This window comes from Dipodomys spectabilis, unplaced genomic scaffold, assembly GCF_019054845.1.
Source record: "Dipodomys spectabilis isolate Male_0828 unplaced genomic scaffold, ASM1905484v1 ptg000318l, whole genome shotgun sequence".
Classification (NCBI taxonomy): domain Eukaryota; kingdom Metazoa; phylum Chordata; class Mammalia; order Rodentia; family Heteromyidae; genus Dipodomys; species Dipodomys spectabilis.
The window spans coordinates 364,106-380,768 of NW_024870995.1; the positions used below are offsets into that span (position 1 = coordinate 364,106).

Consider the following 16,663-nt stretch of genomic DNA (forward strand, 5'->3'; position numbering starts at 1 on the left):
AAGATTCTTAATAACTTCTCACTTCATTGATCATTTCTAGTTGGAGACACTTTGTAGTAGAGTAATATTATCTCCTTTTAACATGATCCGACCCAGTTGTTTTCTTGACTTTGTTTTAGAATGAATTTCTTCTGCATCATCTAACACAAGGTTCATGTATTCATCAAAACCAATGATGCAGCCCTCTATCCGCATATTCACTTGCTCATAGAGCCACACCTGAATCCAAGATCTATTTTGTAAATATCTGAAGATAAGATTGATGGGCTGCACCATCACCTTCTGCACCTTTTGGCCCTGGCCACGGTACGCCATGGTGGAATCTTACAAAGGCCACACGGATCAGCACTCCTCTCATATTCTTATAGTTAATCACTGTTTTTCTTTTTCCTCAGACCAATATATGAGATCTTTTTTTTTTTTTTGTCGGTCGTGGGGCTTGAACTCTGGGCCTGGGCACTGTCCCTCAGCTCTTCAGCTCAAAGCGAGCACTCTACCACTTGAGCTACAGCGCCACTTCCGGTTTTCTGGTGGTTTATTGGAGATAGGAGTCTCACGGTCTTTCTTGCCCGGGCTGGCTTTGAACCATGATCCTCAGATCTCAGCCTCCTGAGTAGCTAGTATTACAGGCGTGAGCCACCAGCGCCCGGCCTTATATGAGATCTTTTTATGTTGTAAGGTCGTTTATCAAATTATTTCCATTTCAGAACCAAAGTTTGTATACAAATGGCTGTTCTACCTTTTCTGATATTTTTAAATACCATTTTTTGTGTTGTACAATGTACTTTTTATGATTTTTCTTTTCTTCATTAAAACTTTGAAAAAAAATTTCCCCCCAGTACTGGGGCTTGAACTCAGGGTTCCTTGTGCTTGCTACACTTGCTTTCTGTCACTACTATTTGAATCATGTCTCTAGCTTGCCTTTTTGCTGGTAATTAGAAGCACAGTCTCATGGACTTTCCTACTAAGACTGTCTTTGAACTATAATCTTCTAGGTCTCAGCCTCCTGGAGTACCTAGGGTTACAAGTGAAGCCACTGGAAACAAGTTTTATCGAACCTGTTAATGTTAGATATGCTAGCTCACAAGTGTGGGTATGGCATAGTGCAGGAACAGTGAGCAACTGCAGCCTTGCTGTCAGGGGTGCCCAGTGGAGGCCCTCTGCACAGGGCTGTGCCTTGGCCTTCATGGGAACATGTGTGTCAGGGTTTATTTTATGAGTCATAGGAAGTGCTGAGGTTAGTTCACATTGATTTGTGGAGCTAACAACGTCATAGAGGAAATAAATTGCTATGAATATTGAAACCATGTTGTTTGCTGGTTATTGGTGGCCTGTTATCCTACCTACTCAGGAGGCTGAGATCTGAGGATTATGGTTCCAGGCAGAAGAGTCTCTGAGACTTTTTTTTGGGGGGGGGGAGGAGACGGTTCCGGTTGTGGGGCCTGAACTCTGGGTCTGGGTGCTGTCCCTCAGCTCTTCAGCTCAAGGCTAGCACTCTACCACTTGAGCCACAGCACCACTTCCGGCTTTTTTTTTTTTTGCTTATGTGATGCTGAGGAATCGAACCCAGGGCCTCATGTATGCAAGGCAAGTGCTCTACCACTGAGCCACCTTCCTAGCCTCTGTGAGACTCTTATCTCCAGTTAACAGCTCAAAAACAGGAAGTAGTGCTGTGGCTTAAAGTAGTGGAGTGCTGGCCTTGAACAAAAGAGCTCGGGACAATGTCCAGGCCATAACCGATGGGAAAAACAAACAAAAAAAGCTTATTATTTATTACATTGAAGTCTAATGGCATAGACTTACAAGTCACACGGGTTAGGCATTTGAAACTAGGCAAATTTAGGACAATTTTAGTTAGCTTCATATTCAGAGGTCATAAATAGTATCAATTTCTTTTCTTTTTTTTTTTTTTTTTTTGCCTGTTGTGGGGCTTGAACTCTGGGCCTGGGTGCTATCCTTCAGCTCCTCAGCTCAAGGCAAGCACTCTACCACTTAAGCCATAGTGCCACTTCCAGTTTTCTGAGTGGTTTATTGGGATAAAGAGTGTCAAGGACTTTTCCTGCTTGGGCTGGCTTTGAACTGCGATCCTCAGATCTCAGCCTCCTGAGTAGCTAGGATTACAGTCATGAACCACCTGTGCCTGGCTAGTATCAGTTTCTGTGCCTTATTCTTCATTTCTTTGGGTTTAGTGTGAAATACATTCTAGAAGTGTGGCCTTTATATATTTGGAATCTTTAAAGGTCTAATATTAATAATCCAAACAACTGAAATTTATAGCATTTTTGGTCCAGAGCATTTGCCGTAGGAGATTTGGGTTCCCTGTTTAGGGAATGGGTGTAAGAATAGATCATTTCCTTGGTCAAAAAGTAAGGATGGGGGGCTGGGAAGGTGGCTCAGTGGTAGAGTGCTTACCTTGCATGCACGAGGCCCTGGGTTTGATTCCTCATCACCACATAAGCAGGAAAAAGCTGGAAGTGGCACTGTGGCTCAAGTTGGTAGAGTTCTAGCCTTGAGCTGAAGAGCAGAGGCACAGCCCCTAGGCTCAGAGTTCAGGCCCACGACCAGCAAAAAAAAAAAAAAAAAAAGGATGGGGGCTGGGAAGGTGGCTCAGTGGTAGAGTGCTTGCCTTGCATGCATGAGGAGGCTCTGGGTTCGATTTCTAAGCATCACATAAGCAGGAATAGCCAGAAGTGGTACTGTGGGCTCAGGTAGTAGAGTACTAGCCTTGAGCTGAAAAGCTGAGGGACAGTGCCCAGGCCCAGAGTTTAGGCCCCATGACCGACAAAAAAAAGTAAGGACAGGACCTCCTCTTTGAATCCCCTCTCTGAGTGGAGAGTCTTTCTAACTTTTACGGCTTTCTTTTAACTAAACTTTCTCTGTTTACCTTTAAAAACAAAAAAAAAAAAAACCCTAAAAACTGTGGCTCATGCTTGAAATCCAAACTCAGGATCCTACTCTGAGTATCACAGTTCAAAGCCAGCCCAGGCAGGAAAGTTCTTGAGACTCTTATCTCCATTTAACTCTCAGAAAACTAGAAGTGGTACTGTGACGCAAAGCGGTAGAGTGATTGCCTTGAGTGAAAAATCTTCGAACGCACAGACACTGAGTTCAAACCCCATGACTAGGGACTGGGAAGGTGGCTCAGTGGTAGAGTGCTTGCCTTGCATGCCTGAGGCCCTGGTTCACTTTCTCAGCAACACAAAAGCAGAAAAAGCTGGAAGTGGTGCTGTGGCTCAACTGGTAGAGCACTAACCTTGAGCTGAAGAGCTCAGTGACAGTGCCCAGGTCCAGAGTTCAGGGGCCACAACTGACAAAAAATAAAAACGGCAAACCCCAGGATTAACCAAAAAAGAAAAGGATGAGGATGGTTTTCTTCCTCAATACTCAGTTGCAGTTTCATCATAACATAGCATACAGATCTTTGACTTTACTACAAATGGCAAGTATTTATAAACTGACTTTGCCCTGTGTCTTGTAGTTAACTTACAGGGATTGGCTGCAACTGGAACTGGACATTGAGCCTGGAGCTGATGTTCTTTCAGATGTGGAGAGGTGAGTGATGGAAGAGAGCTACCTTTTTTTTTTTTTAAATATTTTTTATTGTGAAAATACCGTATAGAGGGCTTACAATTAACATGGGCAAGATAATGAGTACATTTCTTATCAAGCATTGTAGCCTCCTCCTTTGTTTACCCTTCCCAGCCTCTCCCTCCCCCCCTCGCCCCCCCAGCTACCTTTTGAAGCCAGTCCCAGTCTCTGTCATCTTAGGTCTGTGCCATCATGTCCTCCTGTAATTAATCTTCCAGTTAGCTAACATTAGAACACAACATTCAACATTCCTTTAGTCAAAAAACTAATTGGGGTGTGTGTTGTTTGTGGAGGGTGGAGGCAGCGGTGGCTGTTGGGGTGTGTTCTTTGTGGAGGGTGGAGGCAGTGGTGGCTGTTGGGGGGTGTGTTCTTTGTGGAGGGTGGAGGCAGCTGTGGCTGTTGGGGTGTGTGTTGTTTGTGGAGGGTGGAGGCAGCCGTGGCTGTTGGGGTGTGTTGTTTGTGGAGGGTGGAGGCAGTGGTGGCTGTTGGGGTGTGTTCTTTGTGGAGGGTGGAGGCAGCGGTGGCTGTTGGGGTGTGTTCTTTGTGGAGGGTGGAGGCAGTGGTGGCTGTTGGGGTGTGTGTTGTTTGTGGAGGGTGGAGGCAGTGGTGGCTGTTGGGGTGTGTGTTCTTTGTGGAGGGTGGAGGCAGCCGTGGCTGTTGGGGTGTGTGTTCTTTGTGGAGGGTGGAGGCAGTGGTGGCTGTTGGGGTGTGTTGTTTGTGGAGGGTGGAGGCAGTGGTGGCTGTTGGGGTGTGTGTTGTTTGTGGAGGGTGGAGGCAGTGGTGGCTGTTGGGGTGTGTGTTGTTTGTGGAGGGTGGAGGCAGTGGTGGCTGTTGGGGTGTGTGTTCTTTGTGGAGGGTGGAGGCAGCCGTGGCTGTTGGGGTGTGTGTTCTTTGTGGAGGGTGGAGGCAGCCGTGGCTGTTGGGGTGTGTGTTCTTTGTGGAGGGTGGAGGCAGTGGTGGCTGTTGGGGTGTGTGCTCTTTGTGGAGGGTGGAGGCAGCTGTGGCTGTTGGGGTGTGTGTTCTTTGTGGAGGGTGGAGGCAGTGGTGGCTGTTGGGGTGTGTGTTGTTTGTGGAGGGTGGAGGCAGTGGTGGCTGTTGGGGTGTGTGTTGTTTGTGGAGGGTGGAGGCAGCCGTGGCCGTTGGGGTGTGTTCTTTGTGGAGGGTGGAGGCAGCCGTGGCTGTTGGGGTGTGTGTTCTTTGTGGAGGGTGGAGGCAGCCGTGGCTGTTGGGGTGTATGTTCTTTGTGGAGGGTGGAGGCAGCTGCAGACTGTCGAGCAGCATTTCTCAGGACTGATCCAGATGTTTGCTGTTACAGACAGGACTTCCATCAGTGGGCAATCCATGAGCACTATTTGCTGGCACCCCTGGCTTCAGGGGGCTGCAGCGGAGATCTGGAAGTGGCCTGCACAGTTCTTGTCAGTGAGCTGATGGACTTCTACCAAGGGTCAGTCATGTGATGCTGACTCCATTGTTTTCTGTGATTCTGAGAACATATGGCCATCCTCTCAAGTCTCGTCACTTCACCCAAAGTGTCTCGGGAAGACACTGCACATGAGTCTGATCTCTGGATCAGCTGTTTGTATGTATGGCTTGGTTCTTTTTTGCACCTGGAGTCTGGGATCAGCAAATGTGAACAGTGGGACAGGCAGTTTTTCAAGTGGCATGTTCCCTCCTGGGTATGTCTCCCTTCTGAAGTGGTCTGTCATTGGACCTCAAACCTGTGCTAGCAACTCACAGGTTCTGCCTGTTATAGCAGTGACCATTAGGTCACTAGGTTCTGTTCTCTAAGTTGTAGGTAATAAACCACATTACTTGATAATCATAAAATAATTCAAATCTAAGTACCAGTGGTTTATGTTAGTAATCCTTGTTACTCAGGAAGTTGAGACCCATAAGCTTGCATTAAGAGCCATCTGGGGCAGAAAAGTCCAAAAGACTACTTCTTACTAACCAGAAAAGGCTGAGCACAAGGGGTAGATCGTGAATTCTTGAGTTCATGCTCCAGTATTGGAGGAAAAAGGAAAAAAAAAATCCTAAGGCTGAGGCCATACCTCATTAGTAGAGAGAGCACTTGCCTAACCCCCAACATTGAAAATCAAAAGCATCATTTTACACTGTGCAGGCAGTTCATTGCTCAAGATTCCACAGGACAAGCTCCCCTTTGTCTTCTACAAGGACATTCAAAAGCACTGTCTAGCTTCTGTGTGGCTGTTCCAGCATGATCAGTGCTGTTAGAAGGTCTCTCTATGTAGCCCAGACTAGCCTGGAAAGGGACATCCTCCTATCCAACCTCCCGAGTTATTGAGATGACAGGCCTGGCCACTGTGCAGTATGGAATTCTTCCTACTGGAACTTAGTGGCTGAGAACAACATGCACCAAGCAAAGTGAAATTGGAGCCAAGTGTGGTGTATGCACAAGTGTGGCAGATGAGGCTCACGTCAGTGACTGGGCTGTTCATGTCCCATTTCCTGCCTGAGGAATTGCCTGTTCTGAACATTTTATGTAGAGTCTTATGAGACCTTTATGTCTGGCTTACTTCACAGAACATAGGGTTGAACTCATGGCTTCATGCTTGCTAGACAGGTGCTCTACTGATTGAGTCAAGCTTCAAGCAAATTTTTTTTTGTGGGACTTGAACTCAGGTTCTGGGTGCTGTCCCTGAGCCTTTTTGCTCAAGACTAGCACCTACAACTTGAGGCACAGCTCTACTTCCAGCTTTTTTTTTTTTTGGGTCCGGTGGTGGGGCCTGAACTCTGGGCCTGGGCGCTGTCCCTCAGCTCTTCAGCTCAAGGCTAGCACTCTACCACTTGAGCCACAGCGCCACTTCCGGCTTTTTTTCTTTTTGCTTATGTGGTGCTGAGGAATCGAACCCAGGGCCTCGAGCATGCAAGGCAAGTGCTCTACCACTGAGCCAACTTCCCAGCCCATACTTCCAGCTTTTTGTGTTTAATTGGAGATGAGACTCTCTCAGACTTTTCTAGCTGTAGGCTGGCTGCTTTGAACTGTGATCCTCAGATCTCAACCTCCTGAGTAGCAAGGGTTACAGGCATGAGCCACCAGTGCCTGGCTTAGCAAATTGTTTTTGAGGTTCATCTCTGCTGTAGCAAGAGTCAGAACTTTATTTTTATCGTTGCATATTGAAGAATACTCCACATTTTCTTAAATCATTCTTTCATTGATGGCTTCACAGGTAAAGTATGAATACTGCTGCCATGAACATTTTTTTTAATGGGTGCTGTGTTTTAATTTTTCTTGGGAATATGCATATGACTAGAATTGCTGGGTTATATGGGAACTTTTTTTCAAGGAACTACCATAATACTTTGCACATCTTGCTTTACCATTTTACATTTCCACCTGCAATATAAAGGATATTACGTTTTAACGGACCATCATCAGCACTGCTACTATTTTCTGGCTTTTGTGTGTGTAGAGAGGGTGTGCCATTACTGGGGTTTGAACTGGAGCCTGAGTACTGTCCCTTAGTTCTTTTTGCTCAAGGATGGCACTCCATTGCTTGAGGCATGCCTCCATTTCCAGCTTTTTGCCTGAGATAAGAGTTTCTCAAAGCAAGGCACCAGTGGCTCTTGCCTATAATCCTAGCTAATCAGGAAGCTGAGATTTGAGGATTGCAGTTTAAAGCCTACCCAGGCAGGGTTATCTTATCTCCAATAATTACTCCAAACAAGCTAGAAATGTCGCTGAGGCTCAGGTGGTAGAGTGCTAGCCTTGAGTACAAAGAGGCTCAGGGACAGAGCCCAGGACTGGCTAAAAAAGTTTCTCAGATGCCTAGTCTGGCTTTAAACCAAAATCCTCAGATCTCAGTGTCCTGAGCAGCTAGGATTACAGGTGTGAGCCACTGATGCCTAAAATTTTTTTTTAATCTGCTCAAAGCTACTGCTTTACTACTTGACCCACACTTCCACTTTTGGGTGGGTAGAGAGACTTTCCTGTTTTTGGGTGGGTAGAAGACTTTCCTGCCCCTGCTGGCTTCACACTGATCTTCAGATCTCCACTTCCTAAATATTAGGATTACAGGTGTGAGCCACCAGGGCTCAGCTGTTTCCTGACTTTTCAATAATATCTACTCTTCAGTGTCCTTGGTTAAATTAATTCCTAAGAATTTTATTCTTTTCAATGCTATTTTTATAAGAATTATTGCTCTGTTTTCATTTTTAGATTACACATGGTTTATGTTTAGACATACAATGTTTTTTTTTTTTTGGGGGGGGGGGGGTCTGGTCATAGGGCCTGAACTCTGGGCCTGGGCACTGTCCCGCAGCTCTTAAGGCTAGCGCTCTACTACTTGAGCCACAGCGCCACTTTCGACTTTTTTCTTTTTGCTTATGTGGTGCTGAGGAATCGAACCCAGGGCCTCAGGCATGCGAGGCAAGCTCTCTACCACTGAGCCACCTTCCCAGCTTTGGACCCGATCTTAAGGGGAAAGTTTCAGTCTTTCATCAGTAAGTTTTCTGGTAGCTATGGATTTCATAGATGTCCTGACACTTGAGGAGTTCCCTTTTCCTAGTTTTGTTGTTATATTAAAGAATAATTTTTATTTTTATTTATTTTTTTGTCGGTTGTTGGGCCTGAACTCTGGGCCTGGGTGCTGTCCCTCAGCTCTTCAGGTCAAGGCTAGCACTCTACCAGTTGAGCTACAGCGCCACTTCTGGCTTTTCTGCTTATGTGGTGCTGAGGAATCAAACCAGGGCCTCCGGCACTCAAGGCAAGCACTCTTCCACTAAGGCACCTTCCCAGGCCCAGCCTTGCATTTTTGGCTAAATCTCACTTGGTCATGGTATATCACTCCTTTGGGCTACTAGTACTTCCTTGGGTTTTATTTGTTGCTAACTACTGTGCTATGGTACACATATCCACTCAGCTCTGGAGGCATGAGGAAAATTGGGTACTGCAACACTCTCAGGAAGTGCTGAGCAGGCCTTCCCGTCTCATTTGCAGGTCCAGAAGTTATGGCCACATGGAGGATGCTCATTTAGTCCTTGGCAGCCGTAAGGGAAATGTGGATATTCTCTCCAGGCTGCAGGTGAGTTAGCGTATTCATTGTGTAAGTGTCCCCTAGTGTTCCCCAGCAGAGTGGAAACTCAGGTCATCCAGACTGTGGCTGAGATCCAGAGTGTGTGTCTGAAGTTGTTCTACAGATGAGCATCACAGACACGTAGTGCAGCGTTGGCAGTAGAGTTGCTCCATGATCTTCTCTAACTCCTGGCTGTTCCACTGAGCATCGCACTCTTAGAAAAGACAAGAACGAGTTTCAGTTTGGCAGAAGACAAGAGAGTATGGAGTTGCAGGCTTCCAGGGTTCTGCAGCCTATGGGAGAGACAGGGCATCAGTGAGTGTGCACCTGTGTGCTCACACCACATGAGCATTTTGTATCTCTGTGATCACACCTCCTGCGAGCATGCACCTGTGTGCCCACACTTCACATGAGTATGTATCTCAGCAATATCTCTCCATTGATTCTGGAGTGTTTGGAAGCCTTCCTCCTGCCTCCATGCCACTGTGCCCACTTGGTTGTCCTGGGAGCATGCATTTGTAAGCTCTTCTGTTGTTACTAAATACTTAGGCACATCAACTTAGAGGAGGAAAGATTTTTGGCTCCTTGTTTGAAAAGTCTCAAGGAAGTAGGAAGTCCTAGTGCGGAGGGCGTATTTAAGCAGAGCTACCTGTCTTGTGGGGTCTAGGAAATAAGGAGAGACTGGAAACAAAACATATGCTTCAGAGACAAGCACCCAGTAACCTTCCTCTAACTAGGTCTCATCTTAAGTTTCCACCACCTCCCCAGGCTTCATTCCGCTACGAATCTATCACTTGATTAATCCGTACCTGTTGAGATCAGAGCTGTCATGACCCAGTAACCTCTGAACACTTTGGGAATCAAGCCGGAAGCTTATGGCCTTTGAGAATGTGCAGATATAAACCATAACAGACATGTGTGGTTTTATTTGATAAAACGCTATTTGTTGATTCCAGCTGACATTTTTCAAGGGCCTGAATTTTTAAATATGGGGAGTAAAAAGCCATAGGTTGTGAGTACTTGGGGAATCCATTCAAACATATGGTGAGCATCCTACAGAGAAAGCAAACCACAGTCTCTTCCCCTCACCTTAACCTCTCTCCTCCCCATCCACCCTCTTTGGGTTTGGAGGAAGGAGGGAGCCACTGCATGGGCTGTGACTCGATGTAGACAGGATGTATGTGGGCACCTTCAGTCAGCACGTGCCACCCCCTGCCAGGCCCATTCCTGCTTGCTGTCCCCAGCCTCCTTCCTCCTCAGCCTGACACAGTCCCTCAGAACCCAGCCTACCTGGCTTACTCCTCTTAGAAAAACAGCTGGTCCTGCTGCTGCTGCTTGTCTCCGCACCATGCCCGCAGTGTCTGGCAGGGGCTCTGACCTACAAGTTGGGGCTCTGTGCATATGGTAGACTCTGGGTAAAGAAGGAACTGGATTTTCCAGTCTTTTCTCCTTACCCTCTGAAACCACACATGGTGTAGCCAGAGAAAGTGACAAATGAATTCTTAACAGAAGCCGGGACGGGAGGGGAGAATGGTTCCAAGTAAAAGAGCTTGTGCTCTTGCTACCTCCATCCCTGTGAAAATCTCTCTCCCAAGCTCATCTCCTGGGGCTCCTGTCTGAGACTTACAGCAGGCCTTGACAACCTTCTGCCCTGAGTCTGGTTACATGTTTTTCTAGGAGATGATTGTGCACCTAGAACTGGAATGGGACTGCTCCCAGAGACACTTTCTCTTCGCTGTGTTCTGCAGGAGGCTCCAGGCCCTGGAGCGTGGAGGCAGTGCAGCCTCCAGCCTCAGGAGGCAGCAGGAGCTCCTCATGTGCAAACGGTACCAGGGCAGCACCACAATTTCTTTTGAGTTTCATTCTGCTACTTCTGGTTTCTGTCTTCCCATGCTTCATTCCTTGGTGGCTCCTGCTGGAGCAGGACTGGAGGTATGAAGGGTGCTTTGGGTTAAAAGTAATTCCACGCACTCCAAGATGTACACTTCTGCTGTTTAGGTTTCACCCTCCAGTTGTGCCTCATTCGGCCATGGGGCACCCTTCTACGTGTTGTACACAAATATATATGTATATATATGGAGAGAGAGACAAAGTGTCTGCTCCAGCTTAAGCCCGGGTTGGGGGCAGAGACACTTTTGTGCTCAAAACCCAGGGCTTGGGCAGGGTCAGTGGGAACAGCTGTGATATAACCCATTCCTCCCAAGGCTTCTCCTCCGCCTGCCTCCAACTGTTCTTGTTGGCAGCCTGAAGACCAGACAGCCTGTCACCCCCAGCTGTGAGGAGTTCTTTCACCTGGTCAATTCTGAGTTGGTAGGTGCAGATGCTCTATGTGCCAGCCTTCCCCCTCACTGCCAGCTCTACTCGTTTGCCTTATTGAAATGTTTTACAGAAAAACTGCTGTTGCTGTGGTGGTACACTGACTGAGGACATCACCATCCACTTCTTCAGGGTAACCCACGCATACTGTGACCTCAGGGACCCTTGGGATGAGTGCCCTCGGGTCTAGGTTCTCATGGTGGGTGGGTTCTGGCAGGCTGCCGAGCTATGGTGTACTCTGTTGCAGGGACTCCTCAGTGCCTGTTTACACAGCCCAGACCCCTCGTTGACGGCCAATCTCACTCTGATGGAGTGCCAGACCAAGTGCCCCCTGATTCTGACCTCTGCACTGGTAAGCCTGGCCATCTCGGGGGTCAATATTGAGCCTAGGCTTGTCTCAAATTTGTGAACCTCCTTCCTCATCTTCCCAGGTGTTGGGATTACAAGCATGAGCCACCATGCTTGCTACGCTGAGGTGTTTCTCCATGTGAGGGGACTCCATTTCTCACAGTGTCCCATTCTGGCTATAATTTAAGATATGTAAGGATAAACAGGCCCACGGCAGAGGACATGTCTTCATTTTTCTTTTTTTTCTTTTGTCAGTGGTAGGCCTTGAACTCAGGGCCTGGGCACTGTCCTTGAGCAATTTTTGCTCAAGGCTAGCGCTCTACCACTTTGAACCACAGCATCACTTCCAGTTTTTAGTGGTTAATTGGAGATAAGAATGTCACAGACTTTGCTGCCCAGTCTGGCTTTGACCCACCATCCTCAGAGTAGCTAGGGTTACAGGTGTGAGCCACTGGCGCCCGGCCATGTCTTTACTTTTCTAGAGCAACTGGCTACCCCACTAGAGTCCCTGTCCTGCTGTGTTCACTGGAGGCCATAGTGGCTGCCATCTGCACACATCTCAACACTCTGAGGAGAGGTAGCCTCTGACCCTGTGTGGTGCTGCTTTTATCTGGTCTAGCATTTCAAGACTGCATGTACAGGGATAAGGAGACTTGTTACAGCAGTTGCCAGTCCTGTCACTGTATAGTCCACGGTGGATGAGCTATTTGTTTAGGCACTGGGGAGCAGGCCAGCCACCCAGGGCAGAGGGGCCAACTTTTCTTCCAGGTTCTCAGGTAGGGCCCTCCCTTCCCTTGTTCTGGAGAACAGGAATTGCTTTAAGCTTCAAATGCAGAGAGGCAGAGCTCTCGGTTGTTGCCTGGGGTACAGTCTTCCCAGTTATTGAAAATATAGCTGCTCTAATCTGACTGCTGACCTTTCTCTTCCCATGAGTCATGGTGGACAAGCCTAGAGCCGGTGTTGTGCAGTCGCTGGAGGAAATGCTTCCAGGATGAGCTTCCACGAGAATTTCGCAGGCTAAAGGCAGCGCGGGACTTTGCCAGCAAGTGAGCATTGGTAGTGGGATGAGAGCAGCCCACTGCTCGGGCAGGCGTGGGTTGTTTCCAGACATCCAGGTTGCAGCTGCTACAGGACTTGTGTGAATAAGGAAGAACCAAGTTGACAGGCTTTTATTTGACTGAGCAGCTCAGTGTTTTGTTTTGTTTTTTTCTTGGTCCTGAGCTTTAACTCAGGGTCTGGTCACTGTCCTTAAGCTTCTTTTGTTCAAGGCTAGCACTCTACCACCTGAGTCATAGTCATAGCTCTACTTCTAGCTTTAGGGGTAGTTAATTGGAGATGAGTTTCATGGACTTTCCTGACCAGGCTGGCTTTGAAACTCCATCCTCAGATCTCAGCCTCCTGAGTAGCCAGGATGACAGGCGTGAGCCACCAGTGCCTGGCACAAGTTGCCTCTTGAGGTCCTCAGCAGGACCCCTGGGTCCCACCTGCCTCCATGGAGAATATCTTCCCAATACCTTTGGGTCTCACATGGCTAGAGGGCCCAAATCCTGCTCCTCAAATGGGGAAAGCATGCTGTGCCTAATTCCATGATGATAGATGATTGTTTTAAAGTTCTTTACACTCCTGCATTGTTTCACTACTTTTCTGCCAGACTTGTACTATGCTGAAAATGGGCACTTCCACATTTTGTGTAGTGATATAGCTGCTGAACCCCCTCTGTCCCTGGCAAGTACCAAGGGTACTGAGGCTTTAGTGGTGCCAAGCCTCTTCCAAGCTCAGAGAGCTGGACTCCCAAGAGCCTACGTCAAGGCAAACAGAGCTTGTCCTCTCAGAATGCCTTGACGTAGAGCAGCAATCTAGTGTGCAAGGCCGACACTGCGCCTGCTGGGTCCTCATGCACAGCTGTAGGGCTGACATAAGTCCCCTGATGGAAAGGCAGGCCCTGGCTGCTAGGCCAGATGATACTTGGTTGCCAGTGGTATGACAAAGGAATAATCAGGCTCTGTAATCACATGTTTCTCTGTCTCCCAGTTTCTTCTCTGACTCAGCTTCCCCTGCACCCCACCTGCCCTGGGTCTCAGCTGCTTCTCTGCACTTTGCGATTAAAGAAGTTGAAAAGGAAAACATCAGGAGACAACTAAAGAGGCTGGACTGTGAAACAGAGGAGGCAAGACCTGGATTTTTTTTTTTTTCAGTAGTGGGGTCTGAGCTCGGGACTCAAGCTTGGACTCAAGTGTGCTTGGCTTAGTTGTTCAGCTGGTACTTTTTAAAATTGTGGTGGTCATGGGCTTAAACTCTGGGCCTGGGCACTGTCCCTGAGCTCTTCAGCTCAAAGCGAGCCACAGTGCTACTTCTGGCTTTCTGGCTTCTGGTTTTTTGGTGGTACCCTTGGAGATAGGAGTCTAATAGACTTTCCTTCCCTTTGAACCACTATTCTCAGATCTCAGCCTCCTGATTAACTAGGATTACTGGCACCTGGCTTCAGGTGGTACTCTCAACATTTGAGCCACATCTCCAATCTGACTTTCTGCCTTCTGAACTTTTCTGTCCAGGTTGGCTTCAAACCACAGTCCTTTCAGCCTCCTGAGTAAGTTGTGTAATAGGCATGAAATAGTGCCTAGCATGACATGGATTTCTTTTTTAAAAAAAAAAAAAACTAAATAATTGTACAAAGGAGATTTTTTGTTGTTGTTTTTGCCAGTTCTCGGGCTTGAACTCAGGGCTTGGCTGCTGTCCTCTGAGCCTCTTTGTGTTCAAGGCTAGTGCTCTACTGCTTGCACCATACACAGCACCATTTCTGGCTTTTTCTGAGTAGTTTACTGGAAAGAAGATTCTAACAAACTTTTCTGCCTGGACTGGCTTTGAACCTGCCCCACAATCCTCAGATCTTAGCCTCCTGAGTAGCTAGGATTATAAGGCATGAGCCCAGGGCACCTGGCTGAGATGGAATTTTTCTTAAAACACATCTTTTCTAGCAAGTTTGTTTTTACTTTTATTTTTTTATTGAGGCAGGTGCCAGTACTAGGGATTAAACTCAGGACTGGGCACTGTTCCTCTGCTTTTTTGCTAAAGGCCAGCATTCTTACCACGTAGGCCACACCTCCATTTCTGACTTTTTGCTAGTTAGAGATAAGAGTCTCAAGCCCAGGCTGGCCTCAAACTTCAATCCTCAGATCTCAATCTCCTAAGTAGTTAGACATGAGTCACCAGCACCTAATAATTTCCTCAGTTTTTAACTATTCAGAGGCAAGTATGAAAGGCCCCATCAGCAGTAAACTATTTTTAATATCTTCTAAAAGCTGGGTGGCTCACACTGGTGTCCTAACTACTTAGGAGGCTGAAATCTGAGGTTTGCAGTTTGAAGCCGGTCCAGACATACACACATGCTGGAAGTGGTGCATTGGCTCAAGTGGTGGAGTGTTAGCCTTGCACAAAAAAGCTAGGAGACAGCGACAGGCTGGAGATTTTTTTTTTCCCTAAGATCTACTCAGAAGACTTAGGCCGGGGCTGGGAAGGTGGCTCAGCAGTAGAGTGCTTGCCTTGCATGCATGAGGCACTGGGTTTGATTCCTCAGCACCACATAAGCAGAAAAAGCCGGAAGTGGCGCTGTGGCTCAAGTGGTAGAGTGCTAGTCTTGAGCTGAAGAGCTGAGGGACAGCGCCCAGGCCCAGAGTTCAGGACCCACAACCGACAAAAAAAAAAAAAAAAGATTTAGGCCCTAGGGGCTGGGAAGGTGGCTCAGTGGTAGAGTGCTTGCCTTGCATGCATGAGGCCCTGGGTTCGATTCCTCAGCACCACGTAAGCAGAAAAAGCCAGAAGTGGCACTATGGCTCAAGTGGTAGAGTGCTAGCCTTGACCTGAAGAGCTGAAGGACAGCACCCAGGCCCAGAGTTCAGGTCCCATGACCGACAAAAAAAAAAAAAAAAAAGACTTAGGCCCTAAAGAAGGTTCTGGTGGCTCACACCTATAATTGTAACTACTCAGGAGACTGAGATCTAAGGATCGTGGTTTGAAGCCAACCTGGGTAGGAAAGCCTGTGAGACTCTTATCTCCAATCAACTATTAAAAAAATAATAAGAAAAATCAGATGTGAAGCTGTGGCTCAAGTGGTAGAATGCTGGCCTTAAGCAGCAAATAAGCTCAAAGTTAGTGCACAATCCCAGAGTTCAAGCTCCAGGCAGGCACCTTAAAAAACAAAAACAAAGGCCCTAGTCTTATAGGCTCCTCGGAGGGCTGTACAGGTCAGGTCTTGCAGGGTTAGAGCCCTGGCTAACTGTTGGAAATATGACCTACTCTCACCTGCAGCTGTTGGTCTGCCTCCTTTTCTTCTCCCTGACTGGCTTGCTGTCATCGCATCTGATCCCAGACGTAAGTCAGACTCTTCAGGTGAGGCACCCCACACCCCCGGGGCCAGGCTACAATACCAGAGTGCACCCTAGATGGTCCTCTGGGTATCTCAGGTTGTTTGCTACATTGTCTTCCTAAGGGTGTCTTGACGTGCATGCTTCCCCATGCACCCAAACCTTTTTACCTGACCTGGGCGACATTTCTTACACTGTCACAAGTTCTAGATTTTGAAGGAATAAAGACCCCCTAGTGCTCTTAAGAACTCAGCCTTGGGGGCTGGGAAGGTAGCTCAGCGGTAGAGTGCATGCCTTGCAAGCATGAGGCCCTGGGTTCGATTCCTCACCACCACATAAACAGAAAAAGCCGGAAGTAGCGCTGTGGCTCCAGTGGTAGAGTGCTAGCCTTGAGCTGAAGAGCTGAGGGATAGCGCCCAGGCCCAGAGTTCAGGCCTCATGACCGGCAAAAAAAAACAAAGAACTCAGCCTTATCCAGTCAGTACAGAGGTCAGCATTACATCAGCTTGGTCTTCTCTGTGGGCCATAGGATGCCAGGGACTACACGAAGGCTGTGGACATCTGTGCTGAGGTCCTTGCATGTTTGGAGAGGAGGAAGGTGTCCTGGCTTGTACTCTTCCAGTTGACAGAGACAGGTAAGCCAGCATGAGTCTTCTGAGACCTGACATGGAAGGAAAGTGGCCCTGTCCTGCAGTAGGCAGATGTTAGCTGATCCGATGCCAAAGGGGACTATCATTCTCTTCAGGAGCAACTTTCAAATGACGGAGGACAAGGCCTCCTGGGAGCTCACTTTGCAAACTCATTTTCAAGTTTATCTTTCTGCTGAGTTATAAACTCAGTATGCACTTATGTAAAGCAACAGAAGGCTGTATCAGAGCACTTTGGAGGACCGCAGTGCTACTGGTCTGAGAAATGGACCCACAAGCCTGTTGTGTGGGGTGGGTAGGGGTTGCATGCCCACCTCCCAGCCTTTGCTCTCCTTTGTATTCCCAGACCCTTCTTTCCCTGCAGCAC

The 16,663-nt window shown here is 47.7% G+C and overlaps 2 protein-coding genes across 2 annotated transcripts in view; one reads left to right on the forward strand and one right to left on the reverse strand.

The window, feature by feature from the left end:
* Positions 1-16,663, forward strand: part of Fanca (FA complementation group A) — a 64,166-nt gene that overhangs the window by 46,134 nt on the left and 1,369 nt on the right. The window contains exons 29-39 of the mRNA XM_042702212.1: positions 3,479-3,552; positions 4,904-5,032; positions 8,549-8,633; positions 10,302-10,450; positions 10,829-10,934; positions 11,014-11,073; positions 11,188-11,292; positions 12,222-12,334; positions 13,320-13,455; positions 15,594-15,656; positions 16,179-16,284. Coding sequence (XP_042558146.1) covers positions 3,479-3,552; positions 4,904-5,032; positions 8,549-8,633; positions 10,302-10,450; positions 10,829-10,934; positions 11,014-11,073; positions 11,188-11,292; positions 12,222-12,334; positions 13,320-13,455; positions 15,594-15,656; positions 16,179-16,284 — 1,126 coding nt within the window. The remainder of the gene's footprint in view (positions 1-3,478; positions 3,553-4,903; positions 5,033-8,548; positions 8,634-10,301; positions 10,451-10,828; positions 10,935-11,013; positions 11,074-11,187; positions 11,293-12,221; positions 12,335-13,319; positions 13,456-15,593; positions 15,657-16,178; positions 16,285-16,663) is intronic.
* The window catches only part of LOC122127922 (small nuclear ribonucleoprotein E-like), a 23,679-nt gene continuing 7,016 nt past the window's right edge, over positions 1-16,663 (reverse strand). The window contains exon 3 of the mRNA XM_042702218.1: positions 1-351. Coding sequence (XP_042558152.1) covers positions 37-315 — 279 coding nt within the window. The 5' untranslated portion in view covers positions 316-351 and the 3' untranslated portion in view covers positions 1-36. The remainder of the gene's footprint in view (positions 352-16,663) is intronic.